Here is a 23,043-nt window from a genome sequence, read left to right on the forward strand (position 1 = left end):
TGGGCCTCACCTACTTCATTGCTCCCTGGATGTTGTCACAAAGTCTTTTTGATACAAAGAAAAACTTCTGAATCTCCATTTCAGACACTGGATTTCAAGCAGAAAATAATTATTCTGCCCCTGCCTAGCTGGCTGCCTGTTGCTAGGTGCCGAAAGGTACAAAAAAAATGAGAAAGACATAGCCCCAGCCATGAGGCAGACGAAACCGTGCTAATTAGAGCTGGAGTCAGTACGCAGAGGGCAGAGAAAAGGGCTCCCAAAGAACATGGAGATCAGGTTACTTGCTAAAATGTACATCATTTACTTTTGTCCCTTTCCACCAATACGACTAATCCCTTCACCTCTACACTTAATCCCAGAGCTCCAGGGCCCCTCTCACTGCCCAGCCCTGCTCTTCCGACTGGGCTTGCACTGCTTCCTCCTTCCCGTGTCTCCTGGAAGAATCAGGTCCTTCCTGGACCCGCTGCCTGCTCCTGCTCCAGCTCCCCCTCCCTCCTTTCTCAGCCAGACTCAGTTCATTCCCCCTACACCAAGAGGAGCTTCTACCCCTTGCCCCAAAGTTGCTGTGACAAAAGTCCCCAAAGGCCAGGTCTGGGAGATGCCTGAGCCTCTGCTAACCTCTGTGCATATGGCCCACCAGTGCCCACTCTGCCCTTTTGGAAACTCTCCTCTGGGTTCTAGGAACCCCATGTTTTTGGTCTTCTCCTCTGGCCCCTCCTTCTCTGTCTCAGCAGAACTCTCTTCCTGTACCTATTCCTAAAATGTCATGAACTCGTTTCTGGCCTTGTCCTTCTTCTTTGAGTGCATCTCTGGTTCTTCATCTATCCCTGTTGAGATGCCCACACTTTCTTTGGTGAGCTCCCAACTGGCACATATACTTTCCTACTTGATGCCAGCTATGCACATTTTCCTTCCTTGCCCACCCTCGCCCTTTGCTCCTGCCTCTGACTCAGACAGGCGGGAGGACTCTAGGTGATAGCCTTCTGGACTGCTCCTATCACATCTATCCTTATGTCATCTCAGTCCAGAGCCAGCTAAGAAATGTCCCCTGGCCCAAACTGTTACTCTAGCAGCTTTCCCTGAGAGGTGGCCATGCTGCCTGCTTTCCTTACCCTTTCATTTTCCTCTGTCCCATCTCTCACAGGAAACTGCTCTTCATGAGGGTCTAGTGGCCCCTAATGACCACATCCAGTGGGCTCTCGGTCCCTGTCTAGCTGGCCTTTCTCTTTTGTCTGTTGGTGGCTCTCTTTTGAAAGTGCTCCACATCCCCAGGTTTCCATGCCAACATAGCCTGCATGTGCTTTTTCTACGTCTGACTTCTTTTTCGCCTTTGTGGGCTCCCCTCTCTCTGCCCACCCCTCAAATGGGGGCAAGGCTCTTGTTCTTGGACCCCCTCTTTTCTCAGCTGGCACGTTCTCCTAGAGCCAGTTCACCAAAGCCCATGGCTACAAGCACCAAAGTTTCAATCCAAATCTCTTGTTTAAATCTGCTGCTGGGATCTAGACCCTCTATCTAGCTTCTTGCAGGCCACCTCCTCCTGGATGCTCACCTCTGACTCAACCTGTCCAAAACTGAGCTCAACAATTTTCTCTCAGCCCCCAAATCTGCTCTTTCTCCTGGGTGTTCTTCCTTTCACCCAGTCACTCATGACAGAAAATAGGAAAGGTATCCTTTACTCTCTTTCTTTAACACCAGCAACCAACCAGTCAGCAGATTCTCCCAATTTCACCTCCTGGATCTGACCACTTCCTCCCATCCTCTTGGCCCCTACCCTTATCCCTCCTGGACCCCACCTGGACCAAGGCAATCATCTCCTCTCTGGCCCACATGCCTCCAAATTTCTCTAAGCAACCAGAGTAATCACTCCAAAAGAAAAATCCTACCATGGCACCTGCTTGCACAAAATGCTTCAGGGGCTCCCTGTTGCAACTGAACACCCAAGTCTTGAATTAGACATACTAGCACTATGTGAGCTGGTTCTGCTTTCTCCACCCCTAGCCTCTCATTTCATACTTCAGCAACCCCCAGCTGTCTATGAGTTCATCCATGATGCCTCTCACCTCTACCTCTGCCTTCTACTTGAATAACTTCTACCTATCCAGTCACCTCTTCTAGGAACCTCCTTGGATATTCCCATGAAATCTGCACCACCAACCCCAGCTGCCCATGCTCCCATGTCCCAGGCATCTCTCTGGCCTTCTCCTTCCTATGTATCATTTTAGTGTCTGTCTGTGTGTCTTTCTTAACTCTGAACTCCCAAGGGCAAGGATCATATTTATCTTTGTGTGTGTGTGTGTGTGTGTGTGTGTGTGTGTGTGTGTGTGTTATACTTTTATAGATACAGGGTCTTGCTATGTGGCCTAGGCTGGTCTTGAACTTCTGAGCTCAAGCAACCCTCCTGCCTTGGCCTCCTAAAATGCTGAGATTACAAACGTGAGCCACTGTGCCTGGCCAATATTTTAAAACATATCATCACGCCTGACACAAAGTAGAGACTCAATAAATGTTGAGTAAAGTTACAGGCCACTTACTCTCTGAAAATTTCTCTCTTCTTCCAACTTTCCAAGAGGTGTACACCAATTCACATCCCCCCCAGTAGTGTAAAACAGTGCCTATTCCACTATCCTCATCAACATTGGGTATTCTTAAATTTTTCCACCTAATTTGTTAGGGAAAATTTGTATTTCCTTGTTGTTTTTATTGTTGATCTTTGGTTATTAGTGAAGTTGAATGTTTTTTCAAAAATTTTTTTAGTCAATTCCATTTCTTTTCCTGTAAACTCAATTTAGGCGACTTACACACACCTGTTTTGCTTTTACTATTGGGTTTTGGGTGTGTTTTTTTAATACATTAAGAATCTGCAACCACTCTGCTTTTTGGTTGTGATATTACTTGACTTTGAAAATATTTAGTTTTAATGGAGTCAAATTGGTTGGCCTTTGCCTTCTTGATGTCATTTTGTTGCTTTTTAGCTTAAATGGGCTCCCCATTCAGTCACTTGTTAAATATTCCTTTTCCCTCTGGTTTTTAATGGGCTCATTTTTCCTTTTGACCTTTGAAAATAATTTTCGAATTTGGGTGTGTGCTCTGAGGTGAAGTTGGAATGGACTTTTTCTCTTTTTAGTCAATCAACAGTCCATGCCTCAATTTTGGGTAACCCTTCCATTCTTGGCTCTGGCTCTGAGCTTAGCTATTCCTGGCTGATTATAGCATTTATGGTCACAGCCTTCTCAGAGCACATACCACCTGAACAGGAACTGAAAGGCTACAGGAGGGTATGATTCCAGGCACAGTGACAGTGAAAGACAGGGAGGTGTTTAAGGGATGGGAGCAGAAAGCCTTTCTGGAAGCCCTGACAGAAGAGTGTGTGGAAAGATAGATCACCTACTTTGCCAATGTGAATGGCTAAATCCAGCTGGCATCCACCTGTCCTGGAGGCTTCCAATTCTGCAAGGAAACATTATTCGGGGTCACAAGAGACAAAGTGCCCACCCCACTCCTCACCTGCAACAACCTACCTGTATAGACTCTGCCAGCACATTTCACCATCGGCTGAAAAATCATCTCAGCCAGCTCCTCTCGAGTTCATCTTCTGGGGGCTGCAGCCATCATCACGATTCCTCCGTGCCGCAAGATGAGGACCTGACCCAGAACCTGGGGTCACCACGCCCCTTATTCAATTACTGCTTTAGGCATGAGGGTATCTGAGGGTAATGCTAGAGCTGGAAGGGAACTGTGGAATATCTAATCCAACTACCTCATTTCACAGATGGGGAACCCAAGGCCCAGTGAGGGGAGGTGACCCGCAGCCACCCAGCAAGTGAGTGGAAAGCATCCTTGCTGGGAGAACTCAGTGTGAGGACTTTGCCCATCGAATCTTGACCATAAAAATATTTGGACCCTGGGTTCTAAAATAATTACATGATGAACCTGTATATTGTTCAGGAAAGTGGCATGGTGTGTAAAGAAGACAGTGAAGTTAGAGGAATACAGGCCTCTTTTTGCCAGTTCTTTCTGGAAGACCTGAAGTTTGTTCCCTCCTCTAAAAAATAGGGATAATCAAGAATCCAAGATGATAGAAGCAAACTCACCCATCAGACTGAGGGTAAGTCTAACAGGGTCCTCAAACCTCAAGACCCTAAATAGGGAATATCATGAGTATGTGAGACCCCCCCCCCCCCAAAAAAAGAAAAAAAAAAACAAAACCCTTGTAAACTGTACAGAACTGTGCCCATAGGAGAGTCTGGTCGTCCTAGTACTGACCACCATGTAGGTGTCAATTCTCAACACTCCAGGCAGCCCGACTTAACGAGCCAAGGGTGGATCCTGGGCTGCTTCTATCGTTTTTTTTGTTTTTTTTTTTTTTTGAGACAGGGTCTCGCTCTGTCACCGAGGCTGGAGCACAGCAGCATGATCTCAGCTCACTGCAGCTCTGTCTCCTGGGTTTAAGCGATTCTCATGCCTCAGTCACCTGAGTAGCTGGGGTTACAGGTGCATGCCACCACGCCCAGCTAATTTTTTGTATTTTTAGTAGAGATGGGGTTTTGCCATGTTGGTCAGGCTAGTCTGGAACTCCTGGCCTCAGGTGATCCACCCGCCTTGGCTTCCCAAAGTGCTGAGATTATAGGTGTGAGCCACCACACCCAGCCCCTTCTTCTATCATCAATAGCTTAACGCTGGTATTTTTCCTCTTTGATCTAATTTCCCATTTCAGTTATTTCACCCCAACAAATATTTATTGAGCACCTCCCAGTGATGGCTTGAGGACAGATGAGGTCACCTGCTGAGTGCTAAGCCTCCCAGGTTTGGGTGGGTGGGTCGTTGCATGCTTGCTATCCAAGGCTAAGCCCCTACCTGTCCATCTAGTGCCGTCCACTCCAGGCCACTTGGGACACAGGCCATCACTTATCCCTGTTCACTGTTGGCCTTTGTCTTCTTGATGTCATTTCATTGCTTCAGCTTGAAGGAGGTCCTCCACTCAGACACTTGTTAAACATTTTATTCCTTTCCTTCTGGTTTTTAATGAGCTTATATCTCCTATTTGGCTATTAAAAATAGCCTCTCTTCCCTGGCCCCTTCCCCCTCTGAAAAGTGTTATGTCCCAGACTTCCAGTCCTATCTGAGCACCGGGAGCCTCCCTGGTGCCTTTGCCCCAGCTCCCTAACCTCAGGCAGCCCTCTACCTCCTTCCCCTCATGACTATAGAGAAGACAAGGACAGTGGTGAAAGTGAGGCTCTGAAGGGCAACAGAATGGGACACAAATCCCAGCTTTGCCCCCATCTTGGGCAAGTGCCTTCATGTTTTGAAGCTCTGTATAGTGGCTAAAACCATGTCAACCCTAGGATGTTCTCTTAAGGTTTCAGGGAGGTACTGTTGACAAAATGCTCATCAGGGCCTGATCCAGAAAAGCACAGGCCAAATATTAGCTAAACCAAAAAAGAACAGTCCAAACGGGTCACGTCCACTTATCCTTCTCTTTCCCTTTATAGTTGGAAGAGGTGATCTGTTCCTCTCGTCTCCACTTCTTCCTCTTATTCTCTTCTCTTCCCATAGTGATGTGGTATCTGTCTCTATTGCTCTGCTAACCCCAAGATGGATGACAAGACCTCCTAACTGACCAACCCAACTGCCTCTTCTTGGTCGTCTTGCTGGTGTTGCTTACCACTGGGGACTTCCCATTCCTTCTCAAAACCCCTCCCTTCACACCTTCTCCCTGGGCGATCTCCTGGACTCTCAAGTGAAAGGGGACATCTCTTCTGGGAGGACAGGTGGGCTCCTCTGGCTGGGTACCTGCAGAAGCAGAGCAGGAACGCCTAGGGGTAGGGAACCAGACTGTGAAATGCTCTGCTCCATTAACAGAATGCCATCCTCTAGGCAATAGGGATGGACAAAGTTAGGCCAAGAGCCACAGAACATGACCTAAGCTGGTAAAGATGGCCAATGGTGGCCATTTGGTTGATGGGTTGAAAGAGACAAGATTGAAAGCAGAGAGACATCTGGTGCAACTCTCCTGCAAGAGTGATCTGAATTAAAAGAAGGAGATGGATATAGGAAAGATCAAGGGACCGGAGAGACGGGACTAGAGGTGCAGTGGTGTCATCACAACCAGGGATCGGGAGGCCCAATCCAATCTTACTGGTTCTGGACATCACTCATACTGCACACCCAGACTGTAAGGAGGGCACAGCTGCCAGGGCTATTAGTCACAGTAGCTGTGGTGTGTGCTATGTGCCTGTGGTCCCCAGTTCCTGTCAGTACAAAATGGAACCATATGGCATTTATAAAAATGGCTCCGAGGGTAGAAATAAGAACTAGATCCTATTTGGCCAGTAAGTAAAAACAAACAAAACCAAAAGCCAACCACCAAAAAGCAGCCCCCCAAATGGCCCACCCCATCAGTGAATAGTAGTCTAAACCCCACAGGATTGCAGCTGGAGTCTGGGGGTTGGACTGAGGACAGGTTTTTCCCCAGAATAGTCTGAGGGAATAGGACCAAAGAGCTTAAATCTTGGTGATGGGCTCACACGGGTGTGTGTGGCAGTAGGGCATGGCTGCAGGAGTTCTCAGATTGTTACTCTAAAGAGGACCCTCATGATCTAGGAGGGGAGGAGACGATGGAAATGGGAAAATGAGCAACGCAGAGGACCACCTAAGATGTGATCAGAGTTCAGGAATCAAGGGCAGCCTGCCCTAGCTGTGAACTCTTGGGCAAGTCGAGAAACCTCTCAGCAGAGCTTCGGTCAATTCTCTGTGAAACAGTGGTTCACGATCTGCACTCCTGCAAGCTCACCTGCCTGTTGGCCTATGGGGAGGAACTCATAAAAGCGGGAAAGCTGGGGAAGTCCCATATGCAGTTAGGGTATGGGAAATGTAGAGGGAGGGAAGAAGAGGGAATCCCCTTGGCTTACAAGTGACTCAGGAGTCCACCGACATCCAGATCTTACAGGGTGTCTACCACCTGGTGGGGCTACTCCTAAACCACATGTGGGCTGTTGCCACAGTGAGGATGCCAGGCTGGGCAGTCTTTTATAAGGTTCTTCTCACATATCTTTGTTCAAAATACTAGTCTGGAGGCTGAAAGATAATCTCTGTCACTTCAGAGTTGCCAAGAGATTTGGGAGGCAAATTGAGTTCCTTTCCTTCTAGGAAAGACTGGGCCACCCAATTACTTAGGGACTCTTAGCAATTGATTGAACCACCTATCCATCTAGCCACCAGGCCAGCCAACCAGCAGGTACTATGCCAGGCCTGGTCAGGTAGGTTCTGTGCTTGGTCAAGGAACAAAGACTAAGCCCCTTATCTTCAAGGGTTGTGCAGGGCCTTGATGACCAAGCCAAAGGATTGGGCCCATAAACAATATGGAATTACTGAAGGGCTTTGTCTGCCTTTCCTGCCTCATAGACACTTCCATGTCTTCTTTGGCTCTAAGTTATGATCCTTGACAGTTCTGCAGGCAAGAGATTTCAAGTTTATTTTTAAATGCAAAAGATCCTTTGATTAAACACTTGATTGTCTTAATACACTTTCTTTCAACCACTATCTCTAAGACTAAAATAACAAGGAGATAAATGTCACTGATGTTTCACAGAAGACAGCTTTGGAAATGTTAAAGACTTCTTCGTCCAGCCCCCTCCTTGACCTATAAATGGGGAAACAGAGGCCTAGAGAAGAGTAAAGAGAGCAAAGCCACGTGGAAAGTGGATGGGAATCAGCCCCAGGGCCTTAGCACCTGCCTCCCTGCCCCCTCCTTGGAGGTTCACCACTACCAGTGTGGGGCAGGAGGCTGTCAGAGGGTTTGGCTTTGGAAAAGGTGTTGAGCTGTCCAAGTACACGCTCCACACAAGCTGCCCAGAAAAATAGTGAGAGGCCAGAACCACCCAGATTAGTCTCTGGAGAAGAGTCATATCTGACCCTTTGGGATATTTGACAAAGCGCTCTCAAACATATGCCTCCTCTGGTTCCTCACTGGGAGGAGGATGGACAGACAGGGGTTACTCTCCAAGAGAGGGAAATGCATGTTGGGTTGCTGGGCAAGCTGGTGGCTAAGTAGGGGCTCAAACTGAGAACTTTGGTCTCCCAGAAAGCAAGCTACACCTTGGTGTTTTCCTTTTTAGGATACCGCCTTTACAGAGAAGGTAAAAAATAATTGACTTCACACAGAGGTACTGAGATATGGTCTCCCAAATAATCTCTACCTAACACCACTAAAGCCCTAATGACATGGTATTATCTACCCACAAGAATGACTCTGTCCTCCCTCCTGCTGATCTGAGCTCCTCAAGGAGGGCATAGTCATTCTGCGCCAGCTTCTCAGAGCTTGGAAAAGAACCTGGCAAATGCTCCTCATATGAATGAATGAGTGGGAGAGCTGGGGGATCAGATCACATCCCTAACAGGCTGGAGCTTAGTAAGGGCCAGTGGCAGGGAGCCATAAAACAGAGGAAATAACATTTATGGAGACTGTGCCTTGGGGCAGATGCTGTGGTGGTGGTGTGTTCTCTATGCGACAGGTGAGGTACAGTCACAAAGGCAGGGCATAAGGGCTGGGGCTCCCTGAAGCCTTGCATCAAGATTCTTCAGTTCTTCAAGTCTCTCTCTGCCCAGCTTTTGAGCCCCTTTTCTAGTATCCCAAAGGGAGACCAAGGGCTTCTGTCTGAAGCCTTCAGTTGCTGCTTAGCCGGGTTCTCTTTTTTACCTCCAGCCTGCCTAACAATAGAAGTTTTTCTCAACATACTTCATTCTCCCCCTGAAGCCTGGCAGATCAAACTCTATTCTTCCTGGGACTTTCAGGAAGATACTGGGGAGGGAGGGTTGTTGGGCTGAGACAGGCCAAGCTCCCCAGGCAGGACCATCTTCCATCAAGGAGAGCACTTCTTCAGTCATTCCTCTTTTCCGAACAGTGGCCCTTTCACACAATTTGGTGCACTGGGGAGTGAGCTTTGCATTGGATGCTAGGAGACAGGGTTCTGGCTCTGCCCACTGAATGGACACATGTGACAGCCCTTCTCTGGCCTCCTTTCCTGCAGCTATTCAACAGGAGTTGGCTTTCCTTTTATCATCTTTCACTGCTTCCTTCTCCCCAGCCTACCCTTTCTCCTGTGTCCCTGCCTCATTCACACTCACTCCTTATGACTACTTCTCCCCATTCCCAGTGATCTAGAGAAGCCAGTAGCCTTCTCCATGCCCTGCTACTTTCACCACTCAAATGCTGTCCTGTTTCTTGCTGACAGAATCCCATCTCAGAGGCTGTTCTGACTGGGTTACTCCCCACCTCCCATCAGATCCTTGTTTGTGATGGTTCCCAGTCGGATGGAAATGAAGAGTTCTGAGGGCTGACTTTTGAAGTCTGCCAATAGCATTTCAGCCTTAGATTCCCTTAGTATCTCCCAACAATTCGCTAGCTTTAGATAGACTGACCTCTTTATCCCAAAAAGCCTTTTTGGGTTCTGATTCTAGGGCAGCCAGATAGTGGTGGTCCTTCATTTTACTTTCATCCCAGTCTCTTTATCTGTAAGCAGAGATGCTTGATTAGATGGTAAAATAATAGTAATAACATCTCATTTATTACTTCACTGCTCAAACCTTTATATATTGTTCTTCAGGGCTCCACCTGAAAGTTAATCCTTCCAGGCCCATATTGGGTCCCCTCTTAGACCCTCTCTTGTAGCAGCTGACACAGTCCATGGCTGCGTATCGCTGGCATTATCTGCTCAATGTTGTGCCCTTTCCCATTAGCCTGGAGGGCTCCTGGACGGCAGGAATGGTCGACCCTATAGTCCCAAGGCCTATTCCTGCATGGGATTCTGCCAAATACCAGCCAAATGACTGACAATGCAGGCCCCCTTGGGAGACAAGAGGAGCCCTCATGGGCCATGCCTTGTAGGAACTCAGTCGCTACAGAAGGGGAAGTCTGCCTAACACTAGCAGTAGCACTCAACAGAAGGCTGAGTGAAATGCTCCAGTCAAGTAGATCTCCAGGGAGAAGAAATCCAGGGAAGTTTCCTGACAGAGGAAGTACCTGGGCTCACATGGTACACTGACTAAAGCATAAAGCACATGCTATCCTGAAAGTGCACTGCCACCTACTCAGAGCCCAGCTAACATCCTCAAATGGGTCCAGGAAGATCCTAGATCTTGGGAGAAAGAACTCCCAGGATATTAGGACTAGAAAAACTGTCTGCTCCAAAGATCACATTTTACCCATCTGGAAACTGGGGCCCACAGCAGGGCAAGGACCAGTTCCTAAAGCAGCCCAGACCTAGGCCTCATGGGGTCTTGTGGTCACTAGGTACCATGTGGGCAACCATTTCATACCAGGAGCCATAGTGACCAATGGAATTGTATGTTTTTCTAAGGCCTGCTGCCCCTACTCTTTCACAGAAAAGGTATCTACTTTTCATTTTCCTAAAAGGCAGTTCAGGAAGAGGGGGCAGTGGCCTGGCAAGGTAGGAAGCATTATGGGGTGACAGAATGCTGATTTGGCAGTCACTTTGGGAAGGGGTGGCTGCAGGGTCCCTGCTGGAAAGGGCCACAAATCTTTCAGAGGGAGGCCTGTTTGTGACTCTTAAGCAGGCTTGACCTGAAACAGAAAGCTGCTTTCTGAGGGAGAGCAAAATAAGCAATAATCTTGGCTTCATTCATCATCCAGGTGTCGCCACAGGAGAGAAGGGACACAAAAGCCTTTGTTTGTTTGCTTTGTTTCTGGAATTTGCAGTTGTCTATTTTGTTAAGTCTTCCCACTAGGCTACACTCATGAGCTCCTGGAGAGTCAGGCCTGAGTCTTGCCCCTGAAATCCCCAGTAAGCCAAGTACAGGGTCTCAGTGTTTGTTGAACAAACCATCCTTTCCAGGTATGACTCCTCAGCTTGTCAAGACTTTGCAGAACCACGAAATCTATCCAGAAACACAGAAAAGAAGAATTCAGAGATAAAAGCACAAAAGAATCAGATAAGAAAATTACCCAGCAGATATGATCAACACAAGTTTGGTTTTTTGAAAATACCTCTAAAATAGACAAATCTTTGGCAAGTTTTGAATGAAGAAAGGAATAAAGTAACAATGGGCAGACTTAAGTGAACAGGAGAAAACCATACTCAATTTTATAGCAATAAATTTAAAGCCTAGGTAAAACAGGTGATCTTCTATGAAATTACCAAAGCTCTTCACGACTGTGACTAAATAAAACCTCACGATAGCCCTGTGCTTGGACAGACAGTACTCCTACTATGCTTTCTAGAAGGAGATTCAGAGGTGAATACCCAGCACAGGACCTGACAAACTAGCCTACATTGCCTCAAAGGTCATGGCCATGGGAGCACGTGCCTATCTACAACATGGAACCACACCACTCTCGGCACTTCTAGCCATCACCTTACGTCCGGCTGATTGGACAGCCAATCTTATTTATTTTTCCACTTGAAATGCCATAAGGGGTTTCACTATTTTTACTTCAAAAGCAGCACCATAAAAATCCTTGATGATTAGAGCTCCAGCTGTCTTAAGTTGTTTGTCAAGGGATCGGTTACTCAAATCTCCTATGGAGGGAAACAATTTCAGGCGAGAAGCCATGGGAGCTGAGAAACGCAAATGTCTCATCTCTGAAAACTTTCAGACTCCCTCCTGTTCATCGCCTGTCCTGCCCCCTGCTCCCCCTCCCCCATCCCCACCATCTGCTCTCCAGAAAGCAGATCAAATTTTCGGGCTAAGGTACTCTGGCGCCAAGGACTCAGCCCCTCCATGCTTCCCCCTGCCCCCCACCAACTCCGAAATCCAACACCACGACCCAAATGGACTGCAGCCACATAAAACCACAAAGTAAAGTTTATAAAGCTTTATTAAACATTTCAAACAGCTGTGCAACGAACACACCAAATAAAAGCTCTAGAATAGCAGTCCAAACGTTTCACAAGTATGGCCTCAAAGTCCCATTCCCTAGATGAACTGCCTCCAGTTCTGTTCTCTGCCTGGCCCATCTCTCTTTCTCCTCAGGCAAGAGAGATGGATGGATCAGACTGAAAGGACAGGCATGCTGATCTCCAGTAGGCAGGGGCCAGGAGAAAGTCTCGTTTGCCAACACTTGTTACTGAAGCGCAGAAAAAGCAGCAAGTGACAGTCACACAGTCTTCCTGGGTATTCTTCATAATGTACAGTCTATATGCGCAGGAACGGAGAAGCCCCTGGCGGGAGGATGATGGCCACTGCTCCCCTGTCTTGTCTGAATCACCTCGGAGTCCAGTGTGCTGGTCACTCTGCAATCCCCATGCTAAATAAAAACTGTAGCGGCACCTACCATATATAGCTAGCTATTGCTAAACCTCAAAATCAGAACATGTTCGATAAAGCTTCTTTAAAAGGAATATACACATGTATTTGTACACACACACACGCACAGGGCACACCAAAAAATATCCAAACATCTATCAAGGGGATCATGGCTGTTATGAAACACACAGGTACTCTCCCACTCACTCAGCTGGGGACTGCTAGAACTACGTGAACACACCATACTTCAATGCTGCAGAGCATGCACGGGAGACACAATGAGGCCCCCCTCCTTGGAACAGTTAAGAAAGGCAGGAGGAAGGGCAAAGGAAGTGAGGCTGGGCAGGAAAGCATGAGCCCAGACACCCAGGTGAAAGAGCAACATCTATCTGTTGCTTCCTTTCTTAAAAATGAAGTGGAGAAAATACTGAAGATTTGTGGACAACAAACAGTCAAGACATGTTTCTGTCTAGCCTGCTGAACAAGGAAAGAAGGATGAAAAAGCGAGGCTCTCGGGCGTCAGCAATCTCTTCAAATTTGAGATAAGTGCAAAAATGAGCCCTGTCTTGGACAGGTACTCCCCCAAAAAAAGGAAAAGGGTAGAAGAGAAGTAAAGGGAAACCAGGAGAGGGACTGAGTCAGTAACATTCTGGGAAGGAAGGAGACCCTGACAAGGAGGGGTCACAGAGGTGACAATGAGACTGGCATTTTATCTGCCCCAGGTCACATTGGGGCGGTTGACCAGGATGGGCCCAGACTCCTCACAGTAATGAGGCGAGGGGGTTGGTCATGCGGCCAGCCAGGACCTAGATGGGGACAGAACACACACAACCACAAGACCACCCACGACTATAGGACTTTACAATAAAAGCACCGGTCAGTGCCATTATTCACATTATAAGGATAAAACATCACAGGCCAAAAAGGCGCCGTCAGGAATGTGACACCCGCGAGGCTGCGGGATTTGAAACTCCAATGCTTTATGACCTATGTCAATGCCTCCCCTCCCGTCTTCTGCTTCCTTGGAAAGCTAACAGGGCAGGCCGTTAGGTGCCCACAACGCCGGGATCATGCGCCGATTCTGGAAGCGGTGAATCGGAGCAGTGGTACAGGAAACAGTTTCCCCAGCAGCTATAGCAGATAAGGAAAAGGGCTGCCAGGAAAACCAAGGCACAAATTGTGCAAGGCTTCCGTTCCAGGAGGAAGCTGAGCAGGTAGAAGCCCATGAACATGGAGTGGCTGAACCACAGGGCGGGGTTGAGGGGCTTGGGGATGAGGAGGACGGGCAGCAGCCACTGGAGGCAATACATGATCTCTGCCGGGCAGGGCCTTCACCAAGGCTGCCGGGCACCGCTGCAGGAACCGACCTAATGGGAGCCAGCGGGCGCAGGCGGCTGCCCTCCGCTTTCTTCAACCCTCACTCTCCAGGAGCTGAGCCGCTGTGCTCTCTGGCTGTCAGCCCGGGATCACCAAGGCAGCAGGGATCCTGAAGAGAAAAGTCAACACAACAGACAAACAGACAAAGAACAGACAGACAGACAAACACACATACAAAAAAAAAAAAAAAAAAACAGGAACAGAATGTATACTTATTTGGGAAAATGGATCATGGTTAACAACAGCAAATGTGAAATGCCCTTTCCTCCCTGCCCACCCGTGAAAGTTCTACTCCTCTCCAAGTCACTAATTCGGGAAGCTTCCTGGGATGTCTCCCCGGGGCTTCTCCTGGGGCATCAGGGAGAGGGCTCTTTGGCACGGTTTCACACAGTGGACTGGCTTTGCCTGGGCCCTGCCCAGCAGAGATCATGTATCGCCTCCTGGGGCTGCAGCCCGTCCTCAAGGGGCCCAGACCTCACAATACCGCCCAGTGGTTGCCAAAGGACTACCAAGGGCTCCCTGCTGTGCCCCCACGTGGTAAGGACAGGGTTCTGTATCTAGCATCTCTCACAGCCATAGGTGCTCAGGCACTGAGTGCCGAGTTAAAGCTGTTAGCGGCGCACTGCCGGCCACCAGACCACAGGCAAAGGATACTGAGGCAGCTGCAGCCTCGAAATATTTTAAGATGGCAGCCTAGGCTAAGCCTGCCTTTTTCAAATAGCCCGGCGTCACTTTGCCAGAACCTGCCAACTTCTCCGAAAGTCAATGTAGAAAAAAAGTCACCATGCTACTTTGTCCAAACTGAAGTCGCTTGGATCATTACACCTCCATCTGCTGCTGGCACTGTACAGAACCCGACCTCTAGGAGCTTTTAACGAAAATTAATTTTCTATCCACATAGGGGCAAATGCCAGTTGGCCCCTGGGCAAAAGGCAGCTTGCTGTAAAGAGGTGCTTTCGGCTGGCCACCGGTGCGCGGGGACCACACTCGCAAACCGCATTCCGGTCTTCCCGTCTGCAAAATCTGCGTTGTGCGAGGGACCCACAAGACGGGCGGTCTGAAAGGGACCCACCTCACTTGGAAATGGGGCTGCGGTAGCCACAACTCTCCAGTAGCGGTAGCGAAATCCCGTTCGGTGATCCAGCCGCCCAGCGCAACGGGTACAAAGAAACAGCGGCTAAGGCCGACCTACCAGGGCTTGGGGGAGGGGGGCGGAAGACAGAGGTCGAAACGACCTGTCCAGCAGAAAACTATCCCCGAGCATATTCCAACCACTTCTCCGTAGAGAGCTCATTCCTTCCGCGCATACGAAGGGCGCCAATCCTTCCTGTATCCCTCCCACAGATACCAGGTGACTACTGCTTTTGCGCCCAAAGCGCAGTGCCCTGGCTCAGCTCCCTACGGTAGCGACCTCCACCGCAGATCCTCATCTCCTCGCTAACGTAAGAGAGATGTAAAGAATCAGACGGGTTACGCGCTCAGGGACACTCATGAAGCAGAGGACCTGGGCTTAAAACTCATTCAGTATTAGGAAAAGAGCGCCGAGCATGGTTCTATTATGCCGAGGCTTCTGAAAGGGGCACCATTTTTTTTGCTCTATGGGGCAGATGACCCCTCCCTAATTTCTGTTTTCCATCCATCCCCAAGGTAGGCTCTGGAGTGGCACCGGGGTCTGAGCTCAAATTTGCAGGCCAGGGACTGGGGAGAAGGGCGCCACACTAAGAGACCTGCACCCCCATCCTCGCCTTGTACTCTATCCAGAGTCGTGGTACCCCTCCATTTTAAAGCAAAATCCAAAAGCAAGCACGGCGGAATCTTCTGGAAGGGGGCTAAGATGGAACTCAGGAGGCGGGGGTCGGTATGGAAAGAGCAGATGGATTATTTTTTCCTCTCCTGGCGAATGAGGAGCGCCCCCAGCCACCCCTCCTCATAAACACCCCCCCAAGGCGCGCATGCGCACTTAAGTGGCGGGCGGGTACTTAAGGCGCGGCCACCTCGGCTGCGGCAGTGCGCCCAACAGCGGACTCCAAGACCAGCGGATCTCGGCAAACCCTCTCTCTCGACCACCCACCTACCACTCTCGGAACCATGGCGGCAGTGGCGGCAGCCTCGGCTGAACTGCTCATCATCGGCTGGTACATCTTCCGTGTGCTGCTGCAGGTAAGTGTGCCAGGGTTTCGGGTGGGAGAGGGTTCCCAACTCGCGCCCCCAGAACCCGCAAGACCGCGTCGCGATTGCCGCCTCCCGGACCGTCCTATTCCGATTGCCGCGATCCCTGCCTGCCAAAGTGCCGCTGCCGGCACCGCGCGCCCCCTGCCCATTCCCTGCGCTGTCCTCCTCGCGCTGACCCTCCCTAGTGCGCCCGCGCCTGCCCGGGAACAAAGACTCGGGGCGCGGCGGGCGACCGCTGCGGACGATCACCCAGGCTTTTAGCGACCTACGCGGTAAGAAAAACCCGCTACACCCGGACTCGACCCCAGGAGGGAGGCGGGGCACTACTGTGTTGCAAGACTTTACAGCTCGCAGAGTGAAAATTTTCCACCTTAAAAAATTGCGCATTGCGGAGAAATTTTATTTAAAAAAAACATATAGCGCTTGCGGGGGTGAAACAAAAAATAAGTTAGAAAAAGGCACTTCTCAGAAAAAATAAAAATTACTTCGCAAAAAAAACCAAACCAAACCAAAACAAAAAAAACCCTACAACGAATTAGAGAAAAAGTAGTTCACAGGAAAAGAGAAAGACGCGCATTGCAGGAAAAATAAATCGGAGAAAAGCACTTGGCAGAAAAAAAAATGCATTAGATTAAAAACGCACTGCAGAAAAAAATTAGACAAGGGAGCTAACAGAAATAAATGAATTGGGCAAAAATGCTTTCAAGAAAAAAATTAGAGAAAAAAGCCCCTCGAGAGAAAAATATAAGGGGAAAAAGGCGCTTCCAAAAAAGGATAATTGCTTTACGAAAAAAACAAATCAAAAAGAGGCAAAAGCGCTTTGTGTAAAAAGAGATAAATCAAAAGAAAGCGCTTTCCCCATAAAACCATTTACCCTAAAAGCTCCCTTTGCAGGAAGAATTCCCTGCTAAAGGAATCCTTTGCCAAAGGAATCGCATATTTCCTTCAAGGTGTTCCTGGAATGCTGCATTTACTGGGTAGGATTCGCTTTTCGAAATCCTCCAGGGACACAGCCCATTGCGAGAAGTGAGGTATACCTAAGTTGTGGGTCCAATCAGCTTGCCGCCATGCAGCTCTCAGCACAGTTGGAAAAGCTCCAGCTGCCCTGACTCGTGGACAAGCTGCGCCCGCGCCCGCCTCTCCAGCCTACGCTGGATGGGCGGGCGGGGCAGGGGGTGGGGCGGGGGTGGGCACGGCAGCACCACAGACATGCTGTGGGTGCTCTCCACTAAGGGTGGGTCCTGGGTTTCTCGCCGCAGGTGTTCAGGTACTCCCTGCAGAAGCTGGCGTACACGGTGTCGCGGACCGGGCGGCAGGTGTTGGGGGAGCGCAGGCAGCGAGCCCCCAACTGAGGCCCCAGCTCCCAGCCCTGGGCGGCCGTATCATCAGGTGCTCCTGTGCATCTCAGCCAGCACGGGAGCCAGTGCCGCACAGGAATGGGGGGTCCCCTGTGCTCCCTCGCCAGAGGAGCACTTGGCAAGGTCAGTGAGGGGCCAGTAGACCCCTGGAGAAGCAGTACCGACAATGACGAAGATACCAGATCCCTTCCCAACCCCTTTGCACCAGTCCCACCAAGGGGCAGGGTCGGGAGAGGAGGGGGGATAGGGGGAGCAGACCCCTGAGATTTGGGCATAGGCACCGCATTCTGATCTGGACAAAGTTGGGACAGCGCCATCCCAGCCCCGAAGCCAGGGCCATGCCAGCAGGCCCCACCATGGAGATCCAAACACCACACCAGCCAGCAGAATGGACGCTCTGACATCGCCAGCCGAAGCCCTGAATCTTGGTGCAGCACCAACCGCGTGCCTGTGTGGCGGGACTGGAGGGCACAGTTGAGGAAGGAGGGTGGTTAAGAAATACAGTGGGGCCCTCTCGCTGTCCCTTGCCTAGGGCACTTGCATTCCAGCCTTGCTGCATTTGCTCCCTCGATTCCCCTTTCCTCCTCACTGCCTCCCAAGCCCACCCTACTCCAAAATAATGTGTCACTTGATTTGGAACTATTCAAGCAGTAAAAGGAAATGAATCCCACCTTTACTAAAACACTTTCTCTGAATCCCCCTTGCCCCTCACTGATCTTGCTTTTCCCTGGTCTCACGCAGTTGTGGTCAATATTGTGGTAATCGCTAATTGTACTGATTGTTTAAGTGTGCATTAGTTGTGTCTCCCCAGCTAGATTGTAAGCTCCTGGAGGACAGGGACCACCTCTACAAAAAATAAAAAAAAGTACCTCCCCTGTCTCGCACAGTGTCCCAGGACCCTGCGGGGCAGTGGAGGCGCGCCAAAACTTTGTCTCTTGTGATTTCTTTAGCGGCATCAACACACACTTCTAAGACTCAGCTGATGTGCCCATTGTGGAACAGGCACTCTGCTTGGGGGAGGGAGGAAAAGGAGGGCCATCAAAATTGCAATAAGCTGGGCCCCTCACACACCCAACCTCATCTCAATGCTGTCCTGTGATAAAGGACCATTTCCCCCCCTCCCCAATGAGAAAGGCTGACATCTTCACTTATGGTCCGGGAATAAGGGACCACTTCCCCCTCCCCAAAGGGATAGGTGCTTTACTTGTGGTCTTAGGAGAAGGGGCCAAAGCAGGTAATCACTTTGGGAAAGATGAGAGGAGGGGAAAAAGGTGGCAGTAGCCCTCCAAAGAGGTACTAGGGACCAAGGGGGTGATTTCAGAACACAAAGCCTTACTCCAGGTCTCCATCCAGGAGCCCCAAGGAAATGAGTACTGGGCAGGGTAGACATTGGCTTAGACAATGAGTATGGGATAAGAGGTGCAGTGTGGCATCTTCTCCACCCAGCTTAATGCTGCAGGCCCCATATCCACCAGGACCACTACAAAGACAATCTGCCTGGCCCTGCGACTCTGCAGGGTCTCCTGGCCCCACCTCATCCCAGAAACCTCTCTCCCCAATACTGGATTTCTGCTTTTCCCAGCACCAGCCTCCTTATTCTTAGGGATGCTTACCAGGTCCCTGGCCCTGGGCTCTCCCCTGCCATCATGTCAGGGTAGGCAGTGGGCTGGCTGCTCGGCCTCGGACTTGTCTTCCTCTCCCACTCCCCAGTGAGTCAGGGCTCTTTCTACACAGGGTCAGCTGACTGTCTCACCAAATGGCCCTGCCGCCTGTTCAGCCTTGTCTCTGGCTTTATGTGTCCCTGTCACCACACACCTGTTGCTGGGTCAACACCAAGGGAGGGAGTTGGAGGGCCATAAATCTCTCTTCCTGCCACTTCTTCGAATCCCTTAGTCACAGCTGTCACAAATACTTCTGGAGCACAAAGTACCTTGCCCCCTTAAGCCTGACCATGTTTCCTTCCCCTAAGCAAGCCCCCCAGTCACCAGCACCTCTAAAGGCATCTAAAACTTCATTCGGTATCAGAGAATTATAGGGGTGGGGAGGTGCAGATCCCAGTTCTGGTCTTGGCTTTGCCATCAATCAGCCTAGGGAACCTGGACATGTCACCTTATACCCTTCATCTTCAGTTTCCCTCTCTAAGAGGGCCTCTGAGATGCCAGTGAACCCTGACATGCTAGAAACTGTCGTCGCAGTGGCAATCAGGACTCATCAGGACTCGGAGAGGATGTGCAATCTGAGACTTCATCTTTCTTAGGCTGGGTGGCTATAGCTGCTACCATAGCCTGAAGGTGAGGCAGGTCTCCTCTCACCCCAGTGTGACTCATCAGCAGGCAATGCCCACACCTCCTCCCTTCTGAACCCCTATCTTGGCAGGCCTCAGAACTGGGAGTTTCTGTGGTTTTCCACACTAAACCCACAGAATCATGAACATACCAACATGTGTTCTCAATGAAGGCTGACCCTCCCTTTGGAGCTTTTGAGGGGTATGCCCATAGCCCCACTGCCCCTGATGCTCTAACCTCAGCCCAAGGGACAAGGTAGATTTCAGGGAGGTGGACCAAAGCAGCATGGTAAGAGCTGGCTGCTCTGGACACAGCACCTCCTGTGCCCCCACTTAGAAAACAAGAGGCTGCTTGTAGCCCCAGAGTTTTCCATATCATCTTGGCAAAGCCCTTTTCCTCCATCCATCCATCAGCAGGGTTGTGAGTGTGACAAGGTGAGATGACAGATTTCCAGGCAAGGGCTGCCCTGGTGGCCTGCACCTGCATGTGTGGGCTTCAATGTGCAATGTCCACTCCCCATTTGCATTCTCCACCCACAAAACCTCATGTTCTGGCAGCAAACAACCCACCAGAGAAGACAATGCATTCACTTTCCATCCAGTGCAATGCCAAGCAATGCTTAGATGGTCCAAATACACCTTGTTTATAAAATTTTTTCCACAAACTATACCATTAAACATTTTATTCTGATAGAGAGCAATGGGAAGAATTGAAAATGCCTAGTATTTTATTGCACAGCCCTTAGTCACAGTGCTGAATGCCCCCTTTGCCTAAACTGTCATTGCTCCCAGAAGATTTTGCCCCCCACAAGGCCAAGGACAGAGCAGATCAATTGGGAAGGAGTTGAGAATGGCTCTGTGGGACTCCAGCAACAGGTGAGAGACCCTTGAGACTAATGCTCCAGGATGTTAAGTTTCTTAGCCTAACCAGCTGAAGTCCAGAGGTGGCAGGTTTAGGTACCATGACTTTTAGGGGTGCAGGGTGCTATGTGACACTGTTACCTTTATCTGTGGAATATTTGCGTTGTCAGTGAAGGAAGGGATGTCTGCTGTCAGGGAAGGGCAGGGGCAAGTTCCTTGAGCTTGGGCAACAGATAACTGTTGGATCGGGGAGCAGGTCTGCGGTGAGTCATTTACTAGATATCTATTTTGAAATGTGTATCTCCTCAGGAGCCAACACCCCAAAGGGAGATTCTGAATTTGCAGTTAACCCCCCCTCCCCGGCCCCCTCACCAGAGATTTAAACGTGTGCACTCATGCACATACACAAAACACTAGTCAAACAACAATCTCTTTTCCCTCGGTGACCTCTGACTTCCTCTATATGCCCCAGAGACATGTTGTCACCATCTTCCCTGGGAATGATCCTGTTTATCCTCCCCTCCCCCACTTGCCCTCCCACAGGGCCCATGCCCCAGCAGGATCCAGATTCCTGAGCATTTCCAGAGCAGGAAGTCAGAGAGGCAGGCAACGCATGGTTCTTGGTATATGGCACAGGGACAGGCTTGAAATGGAATGCATGTGTTTCAAAGATAGGAGAACAACAACAAAAAAAGGCAGCCTAACCCAGATTCCTCTTTGAAACAACATATTACAGATTAAAGGTTAAACTGGTTTTGGCAGCAACTCTAATAAGACCAATTTCAGATATGGAATTGACCTGGTCACTGGAAACCGACCAGGCTTCCCGTGATCAAATCTTTTAACAGATTTGCTTGACATTAATTAGTCTCTGATTTAAAACAAACAAGCAAACAAGATCTAACACTTTGGGCATTAGCACTTAAACTGGAACTTTTTTTTGGTCCCAGCTTTGGTGTCGCCGTCCAGAAGGCTGACGGGATGACTGGACCATGTCAGGCAAGGCAGAGAAGCCGTCCCCAACACACCAGTTCCCTGAAAGGGATAAAGACGATCCAAACCTATAAACAGAAAGGCTGTTTCTTTCCGAGGACAGACCCCAGTCTCCCAACATTTAGCGCTGAAATGGGACACGAAGACCTGGAAGGAAACTAAAGGAGATTTGGAAAGGGGAAGGAAAAAGCAACTGTCTCCCATCCCCCATGCTTCCTTTCCAGGACATTAGTGTGCCAGGCATTCCGTTCTTTCAGCTGTCCTTGAGGGCCACTCCCCACGTCTATAGAAGGAAAAGGAAGGGGTGTCCACCCTTGATGTAAAGTTGGAGGGAGTAAGAAGCGCCCGCGACTCTTAGCAGAGCGTCAACCTATCACCCCAGACACCGAAGCGGGGCCTCGAGCGGGAGACCCTCTCTCCCCTCACCCCCACGCCCCCCGCCCCGGCCAAAAAAAAGCAACTAAACTAACTACACTGATGGGGACAGAGTGACAGGCCTCTCACAAGCTGGGCACCCTGCGTGGAACCCGGGGCCGCAAAGATGGTGGTCGCGCTCCCCAGCCCTGTGCCCCCGGCTCTGCCTGCCTCATCCTGCAAGGACACTGACCTTGGACAAGGCCGGAGCGAGCACCCAGGAGTACTGTGACCACCCCCGGGCTGGAAAGGGACCCCCAAGGCCTAGGTTAGGTCCAATCACAGCAATCACCTGAAGCCGGACAGGGGCGCCCTCCCTTCCCGGGGGTATGCGGAAGGAAAACCCCAGTGACGGGGACCGGGCGACGCCTAAGGTGACCCAGTAGGGACAATATGGCGGCGCGGCCGCATGGAGGGCCTCTCATCCCGCCCCAAGCAGGTTGACGCCACGGTACCTGCAAGCCCTGCCATGGCGCCGCCGCCACTGTCGCCGTCTGCCGCAGCCTGCCTCCACCTCAGCTCGCCACGGACGCCGCAGGAAGCCGGGGAGACGCCCCCTTCGTCTTCTAGTGGAGCCGGCCGAGGACCCATCCTGGAATCGGGCTGCCTACCACAGACGCCTGATCACACGGCCCGAAGAGGGGAGCTCACCCTCGCCCCATCTCCCCTAAATATCAGCCACAGGCCACATTTGAGTCCTTTGTACGCACTTTTACAAAATTCTGGGAGCGCCGAAGTCCTCAAGCCCTAATAATTTTTATCAGGCGCAGTGTGGACAGCCCCGAAGCGCGGCCGGGTCCCCTCATGCATATGCAGCAAATTGTGATCTTTACTTCGTGAGCGCGGGGCGGGCCGGGATGTGTTCCTCTGGGTGAACCCGCTTAGTTCTTCACCGCGCGGACGGTCTGGGGATTCGGGGAAAACCTTCTCGTGGCTCAAAGTCCACCCCCTCCCTAGCGTTTCATCATGCAGCCAGGGCTCAGGAGCTGAGAGATCCGGGCTCAGAACTTGGGACTGCCTTGGGTCAGGCCCCAGCTCCCCCACTTGCCCGGTATCTTGGGCGAGGGAGCCCCTCCCCCGCCCCGACCCGGCTTCTGATGAAATGCCCACCTTACGGCTTTTATGGGGCTTGAATGAGTTCGTGTAGTCATTTATTAGCTAATTAAGCGTATTCCTTGGGCGCTTACTGTACCCAAGCTCAGTGCTAAGGGCAAGTAGAGTGGGTGTCCTGGGTCTGTTCCTGACCTCAAGACGCTGCCAGTCTAATGGCGGGTAGGCGGGGAGACAGTCATATAATCACTGTATATTAGTGACTTGAATCAA

General features: G+C 50.3%; 2 protein-coding genes across 9 annotated transcripts in view; one reads left to right on the plus strand and one right to left on the minus strand.

The window, feature by feature from the left end:
* Positions 1-22,331, minus strand: part of BLCAP (BLCAP apoptosis inducing factor) — a 28,607-nt gene extending 6,276 nt beyond the window's left edge. For 2 of the 6 annotated variants that reach the window (XR_004179069.1, XR_004179068.1), the window contains exons 1-3: positions 22,176-22,322; positions 3,519-10,893; positions 3,389-3,447 (exon numbers count right to left, since the gene is read on the minus strand). Coding sequence is in view for 3 of the 6 variants with exons in the window: in XM_003904767.3 (XP_003904816.1) it covers positions 13,308-13,571 (264 nt within the window). In the remaining 3 variants the exon portion in view is untranslated. Of the gene's footprint in view, positions 1-2,370; positions 3,448-3,518; positions 10,894-11,815; positions 13,748-18,781; positions 21,718-22,175 lie in introns of those variants that run through there. The other 4 variants (XR_004179067.1, XM_031656750.1, XM_003904767.3 and 1 more) reach the window with 4 other exon arrangements.
* NNAT (neuronatin) lies at positions 14,798-18,094 on the plus strand. 3 transcript variants are annotated; one of them, XM_003904766.5, is made up of 3 exons: positions 14,798-15,798; positions 16,761-16,841; positions 17,070-18,094. In XM_003904766.5, the coding sequence occupies exons 1-3, from the start codon at positions 15,727-15,729 to the stop codon at positions 17,160-17,162; spliced, it is 246 nt and encodes an 81-aa protein (XP_003904815.1). In that variant the 5' UTR covers positions 14,798-15,726; the 3' UTR covers positions 17,163-18,094. The 3 variants fall into 3 exon arrangements, with proteins under 3 accessions (XP_003904815.1, XP_009214408.1, XP_003904814.1); XM_009216144.4 differs by having other exon boundaries at positions 16,761-16,836; XM_003904765.5 differs by lacking the exon at positions 16,761-16,841.
* Positions 22,332-23,043: the final 712 nt, after the last annotated feature.

Source organism: Papio anubis, chromosome 16 (genome assembly GCF_008728515.1).
Source record: "Papio anubis isolate 15944 chromosome 16, Panubis1.0, whole genome shotgun sequence".
Taxonomy (NCBI): Eukaryota; Metazoa; Chordata; class Mammalia; order Primates; family Cercopithecidae; genus Papio; species Papio anubis.